Here is a 23,726-nt window from a genome sequence, read left to right on the forward strand (position 1 = left end):
AGAGTGTCCTGATTGGTAAAGCTAGAGACATTTATTCTTCTTTATCTGTTGATGACATTTCAAATTACCAAGTAGTCAAGAAAGCTATTTTGAAAGCTTATGAGTTAGTTCCTGAGGCTTACCGCCAGAAATTTCGAAACTCGAGAAAGAGAGATGAACAAACTCATGTAGAATTTGCCAGAGAAAAAGAACAATTATTTAATAGGTGGTGTGATTCTAAAGAAATTGATGAGGATTTCGGTAAATTGAGGCAATTATTGTTGATAGAGGAGTTTAAACGTTGTGTCCACATAAACATAAAAACTCATTTAGATGAGAGAAAAGTTGAAACACTTAGTGAAGCAGCTACAATGGCTGATGATTACGCTCTCACCCACAAAGGCTCATTTGTTAAAAACAGTTCTCAAGACAAAAACAGTACCACAGGTACTAGTAAATTTGGTCAGCCTAGGAACCCAACCTTTAGTGGCCCTTCTAACGACAAACCTAAATTAGGTGATAAGACTAAGTCTGATTTTAAAACAGATCATAGGGCAGGTGTGGGGTCTCCTTCTGGTCCTCTTTGTAATTACTGCAAGAAAGTAGGGCATACTATGTCTGAATGTTATTCTCTCCAGCGTAAGGAGCAAAGGCGTAAACAGTCAGTTCCTTCTGTGTTAGCTATGTCAAAGCCTAGTCAGAAACTTAGTGATATTGTGGAAGATTCTAAAGTGTCTGTTGAAATTAAGAGCTCAGAGTCTGATAGTGTATTGGAGAAGTACTCTCCCTTCATTTCTGAAGGTTTTGTTTCACTTACTAGTGATATCACCAACTTGAAACCTGTGAAGATTTTGAGAGATACTGGGGCTTCTCATTCTTTAATATTAGATGGTGTAGTGCCTTTGTCTGAGGAGACCTCATCTGGTAGTAGTGTTTTTACTTCAAGGTGTAGAGTTAGGTTTTGTTAATGTGCCTCTCCATTGTGTTTATTTAAAGTCAGACTGGGTTACTGGGCCTGTCACCATTGGTGTTAGACCGGAACTTCTGATAGAGGGCGTGTCGCTCATTTTAGGCAATGACTTGGCTGGAGAGAAAGTTAGGGTAGATCCCTTAGTGTCCAGTATCCCTGATAAAACAGATGATGCTGAGACTATTCAACAGGAATTTCCTGGTATTTTCCCTTCTTGTGCTGTAACTCGTTCAATGAGTAAGAAGGTTTCTGATGTTGCAGTAGTTGAGGATCATTATAGTCCAGGATTAGATGACACTTTCTTGGCTCATGATATAGAGGATGTCGGGAGCAAGTGTGATCTTTTGAGCAATCCTGTAGACTTTGATAGTGACAGAGTTGTTCCTAACAAGGGTACTTCTTTGTCTGACATGTTGAGCAAATCATATTTGTCTAGAGAGGAGCTTATAGTAGAACAGGAAAAAGATCCTGAAATCTCCTTACTGTGTAATCGGGCTTTGAGTGAGGAAGAGGCTGAGAAAGTCCCAGTTTGTTACTTCCGTAAGTCAGGCGTGTTGATGCGCAAGTGGCGCCCCCCTGATGTGTCTCCCGAGGAAGACTGGAAGTTTGTCAATCAAATAGTTGTCCCACCGAGGTATAGGCAAGATATTCTAAGTTTGTCTCATGACGTACCTATGGCAGGGCATCTAGGTGTGACCAAGACTTATAACAGGATCTTAGATCACTTCTTTTGGCCCAAGTTGAAACGGGATGTGGCTGATTTTTGTAGGTCTTGTCATACTTGTCAGGTGGTATAGAAACCTAATCAGAAAATCCCTGTTGCACCTTTGCACCCCATTCCAGCATTTGAGGAACCATTTAGTAGAGTCATTATAGACTGTGTAGGTCCTCTACCCAAAACTAAGTCTGGGAATGAGTATCTTTTAACTATTATGTGTGCTTCCACACGCTTTCCTGAAGCCATTCCACTCAGGAATATTAAAGCCCCTAACATAGTCAAGGCTTTGGTTAAATTCTTTACATTGGTTGGTCTTCCAAAAGCTGTCCAATCGGACCAAGGTTCGAATTTCATGTCTGGTATTTTTCAACAAGTCATGTACCAGCTCCAGATCAAGCAGTATAAGTCTAGTGCTTATCATCCAGAGTCTCAGGGTGCTTTAGAACGTTTTCATCAGACATTGAAGAATATGATGAGATCTTATTGTTTTGAAAACAAAAGAGATTGGGACGAAGGTATACACATGTTGTTGTTTTGCGTTAGAGAATCTGTACAAGAATCTCTTGGCTTCAGTCCCTTTGAACTTGTGTTTGGACACACTGTACGTGGTCCTTTGAAAATTTTGAAAGACAAAATTTTGGACGAAGATTCTAAAGTGAATCTCTTAGATTATGTGTGTAACTTTAAGCAAAGGTTGACAAGGGCATGTGAATTGGCAAAAGAAAATTTGGCCCTTACTCAAACCAAAATGAAAACATGGTATGATAAAGATCCCGTGCAAGAAGTTTTGATCCAGGTGACAAAATTTTGGCTCTATTACCAATACCGGGTCAGCCTTTGCAAGCTAGATATTTTGGACCTTATGTTGTTGAGAAAAAGGTTGATGATGTTAACTACATTGTACAAACTCCAGGGAGGCGCAAGAAAACTCAATTATGTCATGTTAATATGCTTAAGAAATATGTAGATAGAGAAGAGAGCAAGACCTCTCAACCTATTGCTACTTTGGCCTCTGTACCATCACAAAGTGAAAGTACAGCTGATATTTGTAAATTAGACTTAGATGGTGGTGTACAAGATGTAGGTTTAGACTGTGGTCTTAAGTTACGGAATTCAGATGTGCTCGCGAACTTGGACAAGAAACTGTGTCATCTATCAGAAAAGGAACGCAATGAACTGGAAGATTTGATACTTGAGTTTAAACATTTGTTTCCGGATACACCAGGCAAAACAGATGCTATCTATCACGACGTGGATGTAGGCGATGCGCCACCTGTCAAGCAACATCCTTACCGTGTCAATCCTTTGAAAGAAGAACACTTAAAAAAAGAAATTCAATACATGTTGGAAAATGATATTATTGAACCAAGCAAAAGTGAATGGAGCTCTCCATGTGTTCTGGTACCAAAGCCAGACAAGACATACTGGTTCTGTACTGACTTCAGAAAAGTAAACTCTGTCAGTAAAATAGACTCTTATCCAATTCCAAGGATTGACTCGTGTATTGACAAAGTTGGCAAAGCCAAGTACGTAAGCAAGTTTGACCTGTTGAAAGGATATTGGCAGGTGCCATTAACAGAAAGAAATAAAGAAGTGTCGGCATTTGTAACCTCGCAAGGTTTGTACCAGTACAAAGTTATGCCATTTGGTATGAAGAATGCCCCGGCAACATTTCAACGTCTTCCTAACAGCGTGATATCAGACCTGGAAGGCTGCGATGGATACATTGATGACGTCATCAACTACCACGACACGTGGGAAGACCATCTACGCGGGATTCAATGAATTCTTCGAGAGACTCACTACCATGAAATTGACTGTAAACTTATTGAAATGTGAATTTTGTCATGCAACTGTTGAATTTCTAGGCCATGTTGTAGGACAGGGGCAGGTTAAACCTGTTCAGGCCAAAGTAGAATCAAGTATAGATTTTCCAGCTCCTGGAGGCAAGAGAGAGCTGATGAGGTTTCTTGGTATGGCTGGATACTACAGAAAATTTTGTCAAAATTTCTCTGTTATAGCAGCTCCACTTACTGCTTTGTTAAAGAAAAATGTCAAATTTGTCTGGTCAGACGAATGTAAGTCTGCTTTTGAGAAATTGAAAGCCATGCTATCAAACTCACCAGTTCTGACTGCTCCAGATTTTAATAAACAGTTTAAACTGTTTGTTGACGCCAGTGATGTAGGTGTTGGTGCTGTTTTGATGCAAGAAGGTACTGAACAAATTGACCATCCGATTTGTTACTTCTCGAAAAAATTTGACAAACATCAGAGAAATTATTCCACCATTGAGAAAGAATGTTTAGCGTTGATTTTGGCCTTGAACCAATTTGATGTGTATCTCTGCACTACAGTTGTGCCTGTGTTGGTCTTCACCGACCACAAACCCTTTGACATTCATTGGGAAAATGAAAAACAAAAAAACAAAGAATTCTCAGGTGGAGTTTGACTTTGCAAGAATACAATCTTGACATCAAACAATATCAAAGGGAAAGACAATATTCAAGCTGATGCTTTATCAAGGATTTAAACGTTACTTGATATTTCAAGAAAGTTTCCTTTTCAAGAAAACTTTCTTTTCTTTAAGGAGGGGTGTGTTATATATGACACTAAATACATGTAGTTATGAGATAAGGGAGATAACTCCTATAGCTTTTTTTATCAATACATCCTATAAAGGTCATATCATTAGTCTAGGTTATAGAACTTTCTAGAATATAATCATGTATAAACAAATATGTTTGTAAACATGTTGATTTTAAGTAGAGATCTAGAATGATCTATTTCCAGAAAGTTATGTGTGTTTATTTGTTTACTGCTTTTAGTTAGATATTTCTAGAAGTAGAAGGTTCTCCAATATTCTTGAATTAGGGTTAAGCTATATATACTCCAGCTGCCCAAGGCTAATCAGAACTGTAATGAGACCTGTAATAAGACATATCAAGAATTGTACAGCGCCATATAAGATTCTATTGGGAGAGCTATTGTGACTTTATCTGTGGATTATTACAACACTTTGTGTGGATTTTATTCATATTGCCTGGAACTTTACAAATCATCGGGGGACATTCAATTTCCTTGTGGATTTGTGATTATTGTTAATTTGAAACCTGGAAGGATCAAGGATTATACCAAGAACATTCGCATACAGATAAGTAACACTTTAAATCATCGTACTACTCTTGTACCACCACCAATTACTTTAGACATTGTAAACCATCTCTGTAATAATATTTGTATATATAATATTAAATTGTGTTTTGAATTTAGCTGCTGGTTTCTCCTTTCTGTTATTCGTTAATGTAACAATACAACATATTTCCATTACATTGTAATTATGTTTCCTGGTTACCGCCATGGTGTGTTCCCCCAGTCGCTCTTGTTATAGCTTGTTTCACAATTACTTTTTTCATTTGGATATTTTTATTGCCACAATCACATATATAACATAAACATTTAACAAGTGCTTTTAATGAAAACATGCATTGCAATATAATAATATATATAAAAAAAACTACTATAAAGTATTGTAAGTTTCATTCTAATATGAATCTGATACTTTCCCATTTCAGCGGATCTTATTTGCTGCAGTTGCATTTAGCATATAGGTCGAATAATTTCTATAAATATTTCTTTAATATGTATGTCATACATGTGTTCCAATTAGAAACGCTCCCGTACTGTCACATCAAAGATATGTATTTTTCTTAGTAATGTGTACATATCTATGCTCTCATTTGGACATTATCAATCAAGACAAATAAGAAAGTAACATGATTTCTCTCTAATACAACATTATATTTAAGTTGTACAATATTTATAAGACTTGTCCAGAGTGATTGACTATGTGGACAATCCCAGAAAAGGTACAATAATGTAGTCTTCGTTCTAAAAGCATACAATTCATGAAAAAGATTTTATGAGTAATTCTGTATTGTAAACCTGGCAATTTTGAGTCTTTTTTCTCATGGAATGGAAGAGTGTGGATGCTATCCGACTGATCTTGATTAATGCTAATGTGTAAATTAGTATGCCACCTCTCGTGAATTGTTAAGGATAGACAATCACTGTGGACAATAATTTATGATAGAAATATCGAGACGGTTTTTTTACGGCGGCGTATTAGGGCCACTACAAACTTTTATTTATCTTGTACGTACAAGTTATTATCTTGTACGTACAACTTAGTATCTTGTACGTACAAGTTAGTATCTTGTACGTACAAGTTATTATCTTGTACGTACAAGTTAGTATCTTGTACGTTACAAGTTAGTATCTTGTACGTACAAGTTAGTATCTATGTACGTACAAGTTAGTATATTTGTACGTACAAGTTATTATATTGTACGTACCAGTTAGTATCTTGTACGTACAACTTAGTATATTGTACGTTCAAGTTAGTATCTTGTACGTACAACTTAGTATCTTGTACGTACAAGTTAGTATCTTGTACGTACAAGTTAGTATCTTGTACGTACAAGATAGTATCTTGTACGTACAAGTTAGTATCTTGTACGTACAACTTAGTATCTTGTACGTACAAGATAGTATAATGTTGAAACTCTCGGTATTAAAGGCTTTGGCTGGTTTACTCTTACAATGGCATCGCATGCTATACGTATAATTACGTAAACTTTGTTTAAGCCAAAGGGAGAAAAGAATATATGTTGTGGAGTTGTAATGCTGTGATAAGTTTCCGAACACTTATATGTAAATGTTTATAACAGAATATTTACTATGATCATCATTTGGACAATAATTGATGTGTGTATATATGTCTAATAAACACAAAAACACATATGAAATATTTTGTTTTGCTTTTGTTGTCTTTGCAATCAGTAACTCATTCGAATTAGGGCATAATGCCTAGGATTTTTTCGGAGGCAGTTAATTATTTTCAATACTACTATTCTGAAGTAAATAAATGCTCAAACATTTCCAATAATGGCACCATTGTGAAGTATTTAACTTTTATTACTGAGGAAAATTACGAATTTGTTTAATAGATCAAACTTATCATTCATCGGAGATGTATCATATCCGTTTTATCACTAAATATATCTTATCTATAAAACAAGCGACTATACATTTTTCTCGAAAGGAACTATACAGTGTCAGTTTCAAAATAATGCAAGTGACTATACAGTTTCAACTCATAATCCGGCAATTTCAAATTACGATTGTGAAAAAGATACTGTTCTCATTAATATATATTCGTATTTTTAATATTGTCAAATAAGTTAATAAACCTGTGATCGTGCTTGAAGCAATGTAAAGTAGACCGACTATCTTTAATTACGAAAAATATCAGGCGGGTGACTCAATTCTGCGGTGATGAACAGCAGTTCAACTCAACTTGTATGTTTCAAGATACTAAGTTGTACGTACAAGATACTATCTTGTACGTACAAGATACTATCTTGTACGTAACAATATAGTAACTTGTACGTACAAGGTACTAAGTTGTACGTACAAGATACTATCTTGTACGTACAAGATAATAAATTGTACGTACAAGATACTAACTTGTACGTACAAGATACTAAGTTGTACGAACAATATACTAACTTGTGCGAACAAGATACTATCTTGTATGTACAAGATACTATCTTGTGCGTACAAGATACTATCTTGTGCGTACAAGATAGTCTTATTTATGTTATGTACATAAATGGTTTTAGCGTCTGTTGAGTAAGTAATTTATATTCAATAATTATCAGTAAATGTACGTGACAAGGGAGTAACTCTTATTTAACAAATTGTCCGGATATTATGTGTGTAAGCGCATGCGCATTCAGTTGTTTATGGAACAAAGAAATTCACAACACGAAAATTTTCACAGCGACTTTTGAGAAATTCTACATCAAGTGGATGGGGGATATAACCATACAGTTTGGACAGTTGTCCTTTCTGTCCGGCTATATTTGGCGTTAATTGATCCCCATCTTTGTATAAGGGATTTTCTTTACTCCATTTTATATATAACAAACAAGTCTTTATAATAAGTAAGGATTATTGATTGTATTTCCGTCATTTATTATGATAATAAATGACATCATTCACTTCTAGAATATGGAGTTGTTGTTGTTCTTCCCATTATACAAACATAGCACATCCATGATCTTTACTGAAGCAGAGCTAAAAATATCTTGTACGTACAAGATACTAAGTTGTACGTACAAGATACTAAGTTGTACGTACAAGATAAATAAAATTTTGTAGTGGCCCTAATACGCCGCCGTAGTTTTTCAATATTTTTCAGTTGCTCTAATATTTTTTGTAAAACACAATAAATATTTCCCCGTAATTCCTAATCATCCTTATCCAACCCCTAAGCCTTGCACATATAATTCTATTATAGTTCATGAAAATTATATTTACATGGTAATTCTGAACAAGACTATTTAAAACAAATAACATTTCCATCTTCATGCATTAAGTCGTTTACATAGAATATGCCTTCATTGCATAAGTTTAAAAATATAGTTTTATTGAACTATATGGGCTGATAGAGAACAACATCTTGGGTTGCTGGAATGATCTCGTAAAGATCTCCTCAAATAAACATGATTTCTTTCCAACATTTTCCAAACTTATACCTTTTTGCAACTTCCTTTTTAGGCCATGGGCTAGGAGGGTCCCACATGCACCCCCCCCCCCCAAACCTCCGAACCAATATTTTTCTGAACCCTTATGACCCACTGATCACAAATCAAAATGTTAACATTGCATAAGTTGGGATGAACTCTCCGGTTATGACGTCATAAAGATGGCTGCCATCTCGAATTTCACCAAAAATTGAAAAATAGTCATAACATAATATTTTTCAACCGAAGTAGACAAATGAGGTATCAAAATGACCACAATAGAACAACAAATACATATCAGGACCGAAAAATCCGATATATGTAGTGATTTCTACACAGGAAATGAAAAAAATCTGATTTTAAGCTCAAAAATGGTGTTTTTTAAGCAAAGTTTTCATATTTGGCTTGACGCAGTAAAAATCCAACAGCAAACTGTTATTTCTAATACGTTTTTTGACCACTTATCAATCAGATTAAGCAACAAAAACAACAAAAACCAATGTTAACATCGTATAAGTTCCGGTTATGACGTCATTAAGAATGGCCACCACCTCGAATTTCACTTAAAATGGAAAATATTAATAACATTGACATTTTTCAACTGAAGTAGACACTTTCAAACCACAATCTTTAAAAATAACCAAATTAAGATATTTCCTTTGAGGTTGTCAGTATTTTACTATTCCTAATTTAAAATGAAAAAAAAAAAATACAACACCTTGAAATTTGTTAAGGTTATAACATGTGGACTAGGGATTACAGTTGATATTTGTACAATAATGGGAAATACTTAAGTCTTGACAACAACCACTCTCCCAATAATAGATAAAAGAGGTGTGAAAATCCGGTAACGATACGATTTTGGTTCTTTAATTTAAATCATTGAATTGCATTGATACATATATGTTTATAATATTTAAACCCCGATTGGACCATGATTATGACTACAGCGCCTCCTACATTAACACTGGTCAATTTTAAGCCCATTAGGCTTTTTCACCTGGCATAACTCATAGTGAAAACACTTAAATCATGTTTTTGTTGTGACTGAAAATACCAAATAAAATTGCCTTTATAACGACATATCAAACTTGGCTTTATCCAATATCATTCTATCACAAATCGAAAGTAAATATCAAATTTCACAGCAAATACGATCGTTACAATTGTTATTTTTTTCGTTTAAGCAACAGAATAAGCAAGACCCTACTCGAGTACCCTAAATTATTAATGTTTGAAATTATATTCAGGTTATCATCGGTTCATCATACACAGCTCAAGTTGATGAATCACTGGATACACATTTTTTAATAGGTAATTTTCGTCAACCCCCTGTTTTTGTCATAGTATAAAAATACTGAGAGTACACTGTCAAATATTACAGACTTAACTGTAACAGTGAAATGTGATGATTAAGTAGTGCGTATTTCAAACCATGAAATTATCATCATGAACTGATAATTATGATAAATTTCGGAAGTTTTACTTATCCGTTTTGAAAGAGTGGGACACAAAAATGCTGAGAGTTATGATTTAACATATACACAATGTCATGTTGCATTTCAGAACCTGTATAAGCATTAAGATAATAAAGATAAAATACGGCATTATGTGTCCTATGCCCCTTGCTACAAGAGACCATCAGCGTTGTCATCGTCTCAAGTAGAAATTACACCTGCTATCCCCAATGCATGATCGTAAAAAGCGACTAGATTCGGTACCTTTTTGCAGGCGTACATCAGACGAGGAGCCATATGTCTTGTCTCATATTACCTTTAGTAACCTAGGGGTCGCGAAATATTACCACCAAAAAAACTTGCCGGTTTTTTTTATCCAACATCCTACATGGAAGTGCATACTTCAATGGCCATTGCTTTCTACCATCTTCATTTTGCTAGATATTTTTACAGATATTTTTACTTCTCAGAACAAAAGAACACGGGACAAACTATATCAATTAGGTTATATTGGAATTGGTCGGTCAATGTTTATATTGTTATTTTCAAGAAAATACTATTGTTATTTATGGAAAGAAACTTTGACGAATATTTTTCTTTTTGTCCTTTGGTGGGACAACACCATAGAATATATGAGATGGCATACACGGGATACTGTCCTGAAATGCTATAGCTGTAGTAGGACGTCAGTAAAATCAACGAATCAACCAGTTTATGTTAGCGCCATTCTTGACTCTATGAAATCGTTTTCATTGTTTGTTTGTTTGATTAATTGATTAAATTAACGCCCTATAAACAGCCATGACCATATAAGGACAACATTCCATGTATACAGTGTCCTGTGCATGAAGTGCGTGGTGTGTGCTATAGGAGACTGTGTTATATTTGTGTTGTGTCCTTTTGTACTGTAGAACTCTTGCCATTGTATAGTGCTATATCACTGACACATGTCGCTGAAGACACCAAGCAACAGACTCCAGCCGGTCACATTATATTGACAACGGGCGAAACAGTTGTCCTACTTCCTTAGCAGAAGCAACTACTACCACTTCTATAATAGACTTTGGTTGATCTGGCCCTACAGGTAGGGCGTTAGTATTGTACCTGCTGCCCCTATTGCATGGTCGTAAAAGACGACTAAATTTAGAAATTTATCTTGTCTCCATTGACCACCACCCCACCTTTGGCCTGTTGGTTGAGCGGTAGGCTCCGGGTTCTGTCTCCTGGTCTATTTGTTTTTTGATTAATTAACGTCCTATTAATAGCCAGGTCATGTAAAGACTACCTCCCATGTATGCAGTGAGCTGCGTGTATGTGTGCGAGGTGCGTGTTTTGTTAGACTGCGGTATATTCGTGTTGCGTCTTCTTGTATAGCGGAGCTGTTGCCCTTTTTAGTGCTATATATAATATAACTGAAGTATGCCGCCGAAGACACCAATAAGTCAGTCGTCCCACTCCAATTTGTCTACTTCAGTTGAAAAATGTCAATGTTATGACTATCTTTCATTTTCAGTGAAATTCGAGATGATGGCCATCTTGATGACGTCATAACCGGAACTTATACGATGTAAACATTGGTTTTTGTTGTTTTTTATTGCTTAAACTTAAAATGTGGTCATAAGACTTTCGAAATATTTGCTGCGTCAAGCCAAATATAAAAAAATGCTGAAAAATCACCATTTTTAACCATAAACCGGAAGTTCATCCCAACTTATGCAATGTTTACATTTTGATTTGTGATCAGTGGGTCCTAAAGGTTTAGAAAAATATTGGTTCGGAGGTGTTTTTTTTGGAGGGGGGGGTGCATGTGGGACCCTCCTAGCCCATGGCCTACTATGGCGATCATCCGTCGACGTGCAAAAACTGTTCATTCAAACGACTTCATTTCAATAACTTATAGGCATCTAAAAACATGATGTTAAACCTGATGTATTCTTGAATGAAATGGTTACAAATATGTTCGTCGAATGAATGACCTTGACGTCAAGTAAAGGTCACAGGTTCAAACATAAACGACTTCTATACAATAACTGATATGCTGCTTTTCAATATGCGAAACGCCTAAAGAACTATGATAGTGGGGCCTGTAGTATTCCAAGTGATTTGTTTACTTGAATAAGCTTGACTTTCAATGTCTTAAATATATCAGAAACAAAGAACGTCAATTGAAGAACTCTTAACGTGCAATTTCTTATTTGTAAGCCAAAAAGAGGAATAGCTTAGTTTTACTAAATGGAACCAATGATGATAGAAATAGGCAATACCTCTGAAGACTGGTGTAGGAAACTGTGAATAAAAAAGTTTTTCAACGATACTTTTAATCTTATATATTTTCTTTTAATGTTTACACCACAGAACGTCATACACACATATTTACGATGTAGATGAACTCTGTTAATATTAAATTTCAATTAGCAGGACTATTTAGGATAAAGCATTTCAGTAAAATAGTCAATCACCTCAGTCTGCGTTTTGTAGACAGGGATATCTGAATAATCGGGATAACTTTTACGTTTATAACACTCGGCGAGCATCGTACTATAAACTATTCAAATTGTATCCTCGAGTTAAGACATCCCTGTCTATTAAACACAGAGTTGGATTGTTATATTAACCGTTTACCGGGTTAGATATGACAGCTTACAAGGGCTAGACCGTGACTTGACACTAGTCAGTAGTCGTCAATACAAGCGGCATCCATTTCGATATTAATTGAACTTCCTCTAGTTATGTTAATTGATGGGGAAAATAATCAAGCAGGATTATGCATCATTTAGTTTTTAAGGATATTAAACTTTCGATATTTTTATGACGTCTATTTTGAAAAATGGCCGCCATGGCCGTCAGCAGCAAGATCGGCCGCTTGGGGTCCCGTTCTCAAATACCTTGTATTAGGTCAAAGTAAAGGTGTACCAAGTGCACGATTGTATGCTTAAATCTCCGGACTACAACATATAATTTCACAGGATGATATTTGACGAGGGTATTCGCAACCTGGACCAGATATACAGAGATCTAGTAAGTGCCGGGAATGCCAGTAAACAAAGACAAGCCATTACTCCTTGCCCAGAATGCCTAAAGAACTACCGTAATGTTGAAGAGATGGAATAAGTCTGTAGATTCGACAATAAATGCCATAAACAATGAAGGCCACATAGTCCATGGTAGCATACATGTTGCCATGTAAAGGAGCGATCCTTGCTTTTAGAAAACCACCACTCCACCTCGATGAAATTCTAGTGTTTTTCAACTACATTGAACATGGTAAATCTCTCGGACAGCATGACCCGTTATCTGCAAGTGAGAGTGGCGGAAATAACGAAGATAACAAGCAGCAATATCGGCAGCATCAGTAATGTAATCCTTGTAAGATTTAAATGACAGACAGCGGGATCCGACATGTAAAATGTGTTATCATAGACAGACTAATGAATGGCTTTGAAATAATGTAGCAGATATACAGTGTAGTCATTAAAATGTTACTTTATCAATACCAAACAAAGGCAAGCTTACTTGCGAACTCTATTTTAACATTGAATGTTACTTTCGTTGTTTTGCTGTCTGATGCAGTGATAGTCAACTAACTCACAGTAATTATGACGACAAGGCAAAACGGATTATGTCTCGCGATATATTAGAAAACACATTTAGTTTAATTGGTTATAAGTCAAATTAAGCCTAACCGTATATCCATTTTCAAAAGATAGTAATATAGGAAAATATATTATTTGGTTCAATTTTTTGACATAGTCCTAATAAATAACAGAAAACAGATACGACCTTCGGTATTCTTTTGATATCAATATGTTGTTTTAGAAATATTTACAGCGCAAATGGCAATTAATCGAACATTGGACCGGCGACGATGTTTATGGAATATTTGCTACATGAAACTGTACAATCAAAACGAATAGGTTTTTCTCTTTTCACTAATAATTGGTCGCAACTACAATACACAATTTGACATTCATACATACTTAATGGCTTAACTTGCCGTCATATTTATTTCACTTAGTAAATTATTAAAATAATATTACCTTGTACCTTTTATTACAAAATTTATTAAAAGACATGATTGAGACTGATATATGTACTCACCTTATTAGGGTCTGCCCTGTGGCTCAACAACAGTTTTACGATGTCTGTAAACCCTCCACCTGCTGCATAATTCAATGCGTCATACTAAAACAAATCGAAACATTTTAGTTATATCAGCTACATGGCACGATACTAAAATGGAAGCAAATGATATGATAGAAAATATTTCAAACGTATCAAAAATGGTGATGGGCTGAAAGTAGCAATTCATCGAAGCCGGAATCATCAAGTAAAAGATCGTTAAACACACATACAGACTGTACTTGCTTATCAGGGATTTGGATACCGAGCACAAATGATGGAAGTCACGGTCGTAGAATGTAACAAACTCTTAAAGCCACTAAAGTATCACTGTGTGCCAACGTCAAACTAAGTAAAACAAACAAAGTCAACCACTAATTAAGTGCGCAGGAGGGAGGAGATCATCGGTACTGAAATTATACATAATCCACATTGAAGACATCATCAGCACAATATAAATACATGACAGGGAGCCAAGATTAGTGGACTTAAGTGTTGCGCTCACATGAGCTGATTTCAACCTTCCTTGAGAGACTACTCGGGAGCAGATAAGCATACTGCAACAAGCAAAACGGTGGGATACAATTCATCTATCCCACCAATACATAACACCTTACTCACTTAAGGTGTTTTCCATGTGAATATAGGTAAAATCATTGTTATTTCATCAGCAACTAATGACCACATCAATAGTAGTATTAATACAAGGCATAACCAGAACAGATGTGTGATAATCCTATCATCAAAATATATGTTTTCGCTCAATGCATATTTCCAATTGTTTGATTATTAAATGTTCAATATATAACATATCAATAAAACGTAAGAAAAGTACCAAAAATCCGAGATTTACAAATAAAGGCCTTCGTGTCAACTAGTGCACTCAAACGCAGAACACGTAAACAATGCGACGACATCGATATCCGTCGTATTGAAATCTATATTACAATGTACAACAATATATAACTTACAAAAAATAAAGTAATGAACAACTAAATGAAACGCATAATAATGATGTATTTTCTGGATTTATGATGACCGACATGGGGTTATATTGAAAAAAAAATCTCAAGGTTGAGGTTTAAGCAATTTACATTGAAATGGCAATAAATCGAACATTGCATTGGTGGCAAAGTTTTGCCAGGCTTACGGCATGGAATTGTACCATCGAAATAGAGTCTTTTCTAATATATGGTCGCAAGCAGATTTATCACTTTTGACATCCTTCTGTATTCTTTATAGTTTAACTTGTAGGGTATTGCGATCGAAAACATTTCCGTTGAGAAGAGTCATTGATATTACAGAAATGTAGATGGAATATTCATACCGCCCGTCGGCGTCTGTATTTAAGGGACATAATATTATGTTGTCTTTCACTATAGAATCAAAACATTTCTTAATCAGCGATATCAATGAGACTGGGGTTGCAAAATCCAATATATAAAGGTGGACATAAAAAGTAGAACGATCCGAATAATTACCGTCCTATATCGATACTACCGACCCTTTACAAACTGATGGAAAATGTTATTCGTAATCGTGTCCTTCGATGGATGGAAACGGAAAATATCCAGTTCCTAACAAACAGCTTCATACAAAGCTTTCGATACTGTCCAACATAAAGGCATGTTTCAGCAGTTATATGAACTCGGTATAACCGGAAACTTGTTCAGAAAGCTGTACAAGCCATATACAGGGATCGCCAGTACGGTCTTCCACAGTATTGCCCAATCACGTTGGTTCAGTGTGAAAAGATCAGTAAGACAAGGATGAATAATGTCAACTTTTTATACCTCCTCCATATAAACGATCTACTTAACCAATTAGAAGCATCGGCAGCAGGCGCGCGAATTTTGTCAAATAAATGTGCTAACCCATGCCTAGCGGACGATACAGCACTCACTAGCACGAGTCCGAGAGCTCTTCAGTGCCTACTAAACATCGCGGAAGAATATGAAAAGACGTGGAATTTTACTTTTAATTCTTCTAAGTGTTCTATAATACCGTTTAAAAATTGTATTACAGATATCACATGGACATTGGGCGGGAATATGCTCAAGACGGTAAAATCAGAAGTTCATCTAGGAATTGAAGTATCCTCGGATCTAAAGATCTCAAACGCTGTGGAGAAAGCATGCAGAAAAGAAAGGAGCATGTTACATGCGATAACTTGTATGGGATCAGACTGTGCATATACTAAGCAGTTGACCACTGTTAACATTTATATGAAGGTAATACTACCTATAATATAATAAGTTTCATCTTGTGTGTGGTCCCATTTTGGGCCACACAGCAACTATATCTGTACCTATACTGTTCTTTTAAATAGTAAATGTAAAATGATAAAATGTCGACAGAACAGTAGAAGTTATTCATCATTTCAACGACAAATCTTCACACCACAACACTCAAGAAACTATTGAACCAAAGAACATTACCACTTTACAAAACAGCTTCAAGATTCATTTTATTATACTGGTGCTGTGACCAGAATAACTCCCTCTCTCTCTAGCCCTGTCTAGCTGTCTCCTTGATATATCACTGGTCAGCTCTATTTATAATAGTTAATACATGTAACATGATCTAGAGAGCAGGTAGGTTTACACATCAGTATTTGGCCATGATATCTAATACCTGATATCTACTACCGCAACAGCCCACACAATGTATCCATTCCGTGTTATACAAGACTAATCAGGGATTATGATATGACCAACATGTGTGCAGATAACTGACTGTATACATGTACATACACGAGTAGCTTTAGTCTGACACCGGCCGAATAGCTTATTTTATGAATTCAAATGAAACTTATTATATTATATACCAGCCGTGTTATATGGGTCTGAAATGTGGATCAATCTTACGGCAAAAGACAGACAAACGCTAGAAATCTTCCAGCACTATACTACAAAAATGATTCTAAATCTTAGGAAATCTTCAAGGTCGAATATGTGTGAAACGATGCTCCGCATTTATAGAATCAATAGTGAAATTGAAAAGAGGAAATTGAACTTTCTACACTGCCTGATTAGTAGTACTCCAAATAGCACAACAAAAGATATTTTCATTCGTAGACTTTGAAAATCCCTGAATTATGACGGAACATCAAAGATACAAGGCGGATTCGTGCCTGATATAGTCAACATTCTTCGCAAGTATAATTTAATAGCATATATATCTCAATAAGTTATTGATGGGAACTGTCCGAATCGACGCGAGTGGAAGTATATAGTAAGAGCTGCAATACACATATGTGAAAACGCACAACTTAAAGAACGAAGGAACAATGACTCTGGTTTTAATCGTTTTAAAAATGTACACATGGCATATAGTGAACAATATAAGCTATTAGAATTAGAGAACACATATTAGACAGAAATAGTATACGTCTGTAAAATGTTAACTTGCCCTACTATAGAACACAGTAGCAAAATATGTGTGAAGTGCGAAAAACCTTCCTATGACGTCATTCGGCATTTCGTCACTGAATGTACTACCACATTCATTCTCAGGGACACGTTTATGGACAAAATAATAAATTACTATGGTATACAGCCATATCTGACGTTGTCGCAGATGAATGACGAGAAACTTTTAGTGTCTCTTTTTAAAGCACCACTTAGCGAATATGACTCTGACAATGATGCTGTGGGCTGCGAATTCGCAAACGAATATGTCCTTGTCATAGTACTGAAATGACATTGTGTATATGTACTGAATATATGATTCTGAATTTAATTCCTCTTGCGGATTTTGCATTTTGCATTCATTAATTTGCCGATTTGGCAATCTAGCATTGATTCATTTGCCCGATTTAGCAATATTGTATTGATTTACCTGCCGATTTGGCAGTTTGCATTTGTTAATCTTCAGATGTCTGTCTTCAAGGGTATGTTGGTTTATCTCAATTGAATTTTTTTGTTGATTGGAGGTTTGCCATATACCCTATTTTGGGTCGGTATTCCTCATGCTTATAGATAAAATTGTGACCATATTTACACCAAAAATATTGTGTTCGTTTTCTTTCCATGATCAATGATAACTCTTTCATACTTGAATATTAAAGATGCTCCACCGCTGACAAATGGTATTTTTTCACCATCAAAAACAGGAGCAGACGATTTAGTATTTTTCTTCGGTTACAAAATGTACTTAATTTACACCATTACCACCGTTGAAAAGTTTGAGCTTCTAATTGTACTTCAATTTAAAAATATGAAAAATAGTTAATTGCATCCCGAACATATTCCGTTGCGTTATATTATATATGGAATGAAGGCGAAATAAATTACTTTATGTTATTTTTTATGTAAATTTGGTAATACACGATTCAATACAAACTATTGTTCAAGTGATGGATATCATTTATACTTTGTCGGCAGTGGAGCATCTTGAAGGATAGGGATATTCTAGCATCGGATAACATTAAGGTTGTCAAGCCCTCGGCATGATTCGGGATTTTATAACACTTTGTGACTCTCGGGCAAAATATCCCTATTCTTTATATCCACATATGAATGAGTCATATAATCCATACTTGCGCAGTTACTGATAATAATAATAACCCTATTTTGAATAAAGCTATAGAAGAATTTTGAAATAACGATGTTATTGTCTGTGGAGATTTCAATTTGGTTTTAGATAGAGAAAAAGCTATAAGAAAATTAAAAATTATAAAGCCAGAGATAAGGTATTGGAAATTATAGAATATTTTGCACTTATTGATATTTATAGGGAGCATCATTAAAACCTGAAAAGATACACATGGAGAAAAAGTAATCCGCTTAAACAGGCTCGTCTTGACTTTTGCCTCATTTCAGATGATCTTCTCTCCAGTGAAGTTAAATCAAATATTGAGCCTGGCTACAGGTCAGACCACTCTTCCCCTAGTATATCTCTAAAACTAACAGATTTGAAGGCAGGGAAAGGTGTTTGGAGAATTAGTAAAAGAGTGTATTACAGAGTATAATACAATGTTTTGTCTTCCAACATTATAGAAGATAAGAATATTCAATTTTCTATTTCTGATCCTACTTTTCTTGAAATTCTGCTGCTTGCACACATTAAGGGTAAAACAATATCATACTCATCTCACTTAAAAAAAAAAACAAAAAAAAAATTGATTGAAGATGAACTTAAGAATGATATCATGATACTAGAGCAGGAAATTAATATTAATTTAGTTCAGCTTGAAGCAAACAAGAAAGAATTAGAGAAAATAAGAGAACAAAAAGTTAAGGGCAGTCTTATAAGATCTAAAGCTAAATGGATTGAGGAAGGTGAAAAACACACAAATTATTTTTTAAACTTAAAAAATAGGATCTTCACCTCTAAAATAATACCCAAACTTCAATTGGATGATGGAAAGGTTATTACACTGTAAGAAGAAATTCTACATGAGGTTCAACATTTTTATAAAAATCTGAAAGATTATGATGTTTAATAGGTCTATGCCTGCATAAACATGTTTTTTTTTATAATCAAAAATATAATACTGTTTTTATATTAATTTTCAAGTATCATATAGTCATAATTTAACGAAGATGGACTGAAATTGTTAACAATCTAAGCTAACCACTTGATTGTTTATGGGATCTCATTTTATTCAGTACGAGAACGTATCGACATATATTCTACCGTGTCAACTTTGATTTTACCAGCTTTCCGCAAACAAAACTAAGTACAATCTCTACAATCTCAACAAATAGACCGTGGTCAGAGCGAACGGCGCATTCGATCACTGTTCGGAACGTCCCAAAAACTGACAGGTATTTTCCTATCGAATAGCAGATTTCACACCTATGAGCACACTACTTCCTGAAATAACTACGAAGAGGAAGATTGCATACAGTCAATTCCGTGTCCAAGGCGGAGAAGTTAATAGTTTGGCCAAGGATGTTGTTGTTATATAATCTATTATTGACAGCCTTATTGGGCTTTTAGAATGGAAAGGTATTGCTTGTTTGTATATATACGTAAATATTACAACAGGGACGAAGATCTGTCTCATTCAGTCTTTAAAGTATCGAAAAGTTCAATCCGAGAGAAAACACAATCTCATTCTCCTAATGCTTCTGATGTTAAATCGGTCTTTAAAACAATATGATTTGGGCCAATTAAGATTTTTTAAGATGCCGATTTAACATCATAAATCTTTGGACTAATATTGTAATAAATTACATACATAATATTGAAGCAAACCTGTCCTAGGATATGCTGATATCTAAGACTGAAACATATATCTATATCTGTATTTAAGGATGTGAAATAAAAAGTAATTGTTATTATTGTTTTCAATTTCGTTTTTTTTGTTTTATAATATTTCATAATCCGTATCTTTAGTCACGTCCTTGCCGTCTACTAGTCATTAGCGTCAAGTCGGTCTTGGTGATTTATCAGGAAATTATGAAATAAGACTTCGGGAGCATAACAGCCCTAGAATGCTGCAGCATATATGGCTCACAATCACACAAATCAATTGTTTGCCGGGAAGTCTATCTAGGTCGAAAGTCAGGTGGTCAACGGACGATCAAAATATTCAAGTACCACCACCACTAACGTGGAACAAGTATGACCCAGCAGATTATGGAGCGAAAACACAACCGATGGTATCAATAGCATATTTCAACATGCGCATCATTAATTTGCTTTTTGATATTGCTGTTGGTGGAAATTAAGACAAAACATATCTCGGATTAGTCTGCCAATTTTGATAAGTCAACCGTCATAAGAAATAAACGATAGTCAAGAGAGAACACAGCTTCAAATCCTAGAACGTGTGCCTTCCTGTACATTAGATGAATTGTAAATCTGCTTTCTATATTTGTGACTTATTTCTCATTCCAATTTGTAAAGAGGTGAACAACAACACATTTGTCGTCTCTCGGTTCCGTTACGCTATATGTTCTTGGGTAGGTGTAGAAGATTTTCACCATACAAACGCAATGTGTACATTCACATTCATATACAGATATTCCCATTCCTTTTCTGTTTTCGTTAAATCCATTCCCGCTATGCTCTGTCAAATGTAATGCTAGAGGTATTAATTTGCACAGTGGGAATGGATATCGATTAAAAAATAGTGAACCTATCTTGAAATAATCAGAGGAACAAAATGATGAGCAGTATTGAAACAACTCTTAAGTTTATCACCGGAAAAATAGTATCATAAAATCAGAGGATGTATCGATGGCCTAATTTGAAGTTACAACGCCGAAGAAATGCAACATTGTGTTTATATAACAGTAACTATATTAAAATCAAGGATTAACTACAATTTTATTTTTTGCCGCACGGCCAATAGTAAAGTACTGCAATGTAATTATGACGATGTCAGGAAATGTTAGACGATCCCCGTTATTGAACAAAATATTTTATTTATTTTCTTATTTTGGATTTTTAGGATGCAGGGATCAGTGTAGTATTTACGGTTAGTTAACATCTGTCGCGACCCTATAAATTTTAAAACGCATTGGAATATTACAGCGTAAAAAGTAGAATATACATACTTGTTGCTCAAGAATGATAACCACAATAAACAAGAACGATTTTCTCATTACCGGCTATTGTAAGGAATCACTTTATGGAATATTGTATCTAACCCGTTTTAATGGAATTGTAAGGATATAATTTGTATCATTTTTATAGTAATTTGATGTCTTTGTGTACCTCTCCGTCACCCCTCGATTGAGCGTAAAAGTTATACATATCAGATAACTTATTTGGAAAATATTGCTTTAGTTAATCGTGTGTTTGCTGAAATCAGAGAACAGTTTCAGTTACACAATCAGACACAGTTTTATAAAATTTGATTCATGATAGTTCAAACTGATGATATCTCTTCAAACTATGGCATGAACATTTATATATATAACAAACTACATTGGGTGATTCCAGTTATACGAGAACTTCATCATCAGAGAACATGTAGTATTATTGGTATATTTTGAAATATTAAAATCTCCCAGACTGCATGTCTTGTGTCTAAGACATTCGTGTAGTACGTCTCCAGGGCAAATGTGTACATGTGTATGAGTTGTCAGCGTCGTAACAGTCTGGTTGTAGATAGGTTCCTCGTTTATATATAATGTTGTACCGAAATCTATGCTCCGTGTCGTATCTATTCTGACAAACAGGTACACAGCAAAGTCCAGTCTGCTTATTAAAGAGGGTTTAGAGAGACAGAGGAGCAGTCTGCACCGCCCCATCTTGGGGTCAGGACCATTTCGGCACACAATGACTGGCACGGCATATATTGTGTGTTGTATTCATATCTAAATATGTATGGTTGATACAATATACATATCCATATATTTACACTTGCTAGGCTTGGTCACTATACGCTAATACTAGCCGATTTTGTTTACCATAACTGCATGGTAACATTGAACTTTGAACTTGCGTAAGGAAATGTTCTGTGCAACGTAAAAGGACTACTTTTTTTTAAAAGAAACACATGGCTTTGTTTACATTTTGACGCAACATTACGTGTATATTGTTGTTTTTCATAGAATTTTGGAAAAATGTAAACAATATATACATGGTTTATATTTATATATGATTCAAACAATTTTTAAATTAACAATTGTATAAAGAAACGGAAAAATATCCCGACCGGGGCGACGTGCTTTCATTTTTGTTAAAAATGATGGGTGTCAAATGTAAACATTACCTCTGTGCCTATGTTCGTCCTACGATGGAGCCTTTGGGGTGGACGGGTGTGAGACCCTCTGATAGAGGTCAGTTAGAAACATATCCTCTTGTCTTTGTTCTTTGAGTATTTAATCATGTGTATTATAAAACATGCACCGCTAATAATCCACGTGTTGACAGTTCCGCGTCACCACAAATACATTGTAGCCATCAAACACAAGTGAATTTGTTTCCTCTATCGATGGCGATATGGATCTAAGCGTAGATTATATAATCACATGGCTCCCAAGGATGTAATACCGTCAAGTCAGGCGACATCTCAAACACATTGAGCTACTTGAAAATCGGTGTTTTGCCAACTTCGGCAAACTAAAGTGTGTAAGCGTGCGTCAGCTTCGCCTCGCTGCACAATAACGGTCACCGAGTTCACACATGTGGCCGTGTACAAATTCTTTGTTATTACGCTATATATTAACTTTTAGCAAAATTGAATATATATTTAAAATTCTGATCTGATTAAATAAAATTATCTCTGAAATTTACTTTGTTTGTCATGTTTATTTTACACTAAAATATTGAATTTTTTTGTCGTCGCGGATGAATAATTCTACCTTACGTGAAGCGTCACCATTCGCTGTTCAAATGAGTAAGCTCCTCCCACTTTTCACCGACTTTTATTGAATAATTACGTCACTTTCAAATGACGATTTTATTGCATAAAATATAAATAAAAAAGTCGTGTGAGTGTAAATATAGGGATTGGATTTCGTTTTTATGTTAACCATGGTTGTATGGAACAATTCCTCTAAGAATATATTCAATATGGGGCGCTAACGCGCCCCATAGAATATATTCTTAGAGGAATTGCTCCATACAACCATGGTTAACATAAAAACGAAATCCAATCCCTATATGTATAAGCAATGAAAATAAAATTTCGCCGACAATATTGGAAGTCCAGTCTTCATTGCAACAAGCAACCATGAAGCCTACAGTCTACCGTATAACACCTAAAGACACAGTCAACTAACTAAATATCATTCAACTTTAGAATATTATACTGGCGCCGTGACGTGCGATGGGAACCTGGATTTCGCAGACGGCACCACTTCATGGAGCAATGCCACTATAATGATCTTCAGTGCCACATCATCAGTCACAAGAATACAGCAGCAGCAAACAGCATCCATTCCATTACAACGACCGCCAACAACACTACAATGACCACAACAACTACCCTG

The 23,726-nt window shown here is 35.3% G+C and overlaps 1 protein-coding gene across 1 annotated transcript in view; it reads right to left on the reverse strand.

Annotated features, from left to right (window-relative positions):
• LOC138305606 (ankyrin repeat domain-containing protein 50-like) overlaps positions 1-23,726 on the reverse strand; it is a 477,373-nt gene that overhangs the window by 19,525 nt on the left and 434,122 nt on the right. Inside the window, exon 8 of the mRNA XM_069245907.1 lies at positions 13,810-13,893. Coding sequence (XP_069102008.1) covers positions 13,810-13,893 — 84 coding nt within the window. The remainder of the gene's footprint in view (positions 1-13,809; positions 13,894-23,726) is intronic.

This window comes from Argopecten irradians, chromosome 13 (assembly GCF_041381155.1).
Source record: "Argopecten irradians isolate NY chromosome 13, Ai_NY, whole genome shotgun sequence".
Taxonomy (NCBI): domain Eukaryota; kingdom Metazoa; phylum Mollusca; class Bivalvia; order Pectinida; family Pectinidae; genus Argopecten; species Argopecten irradians.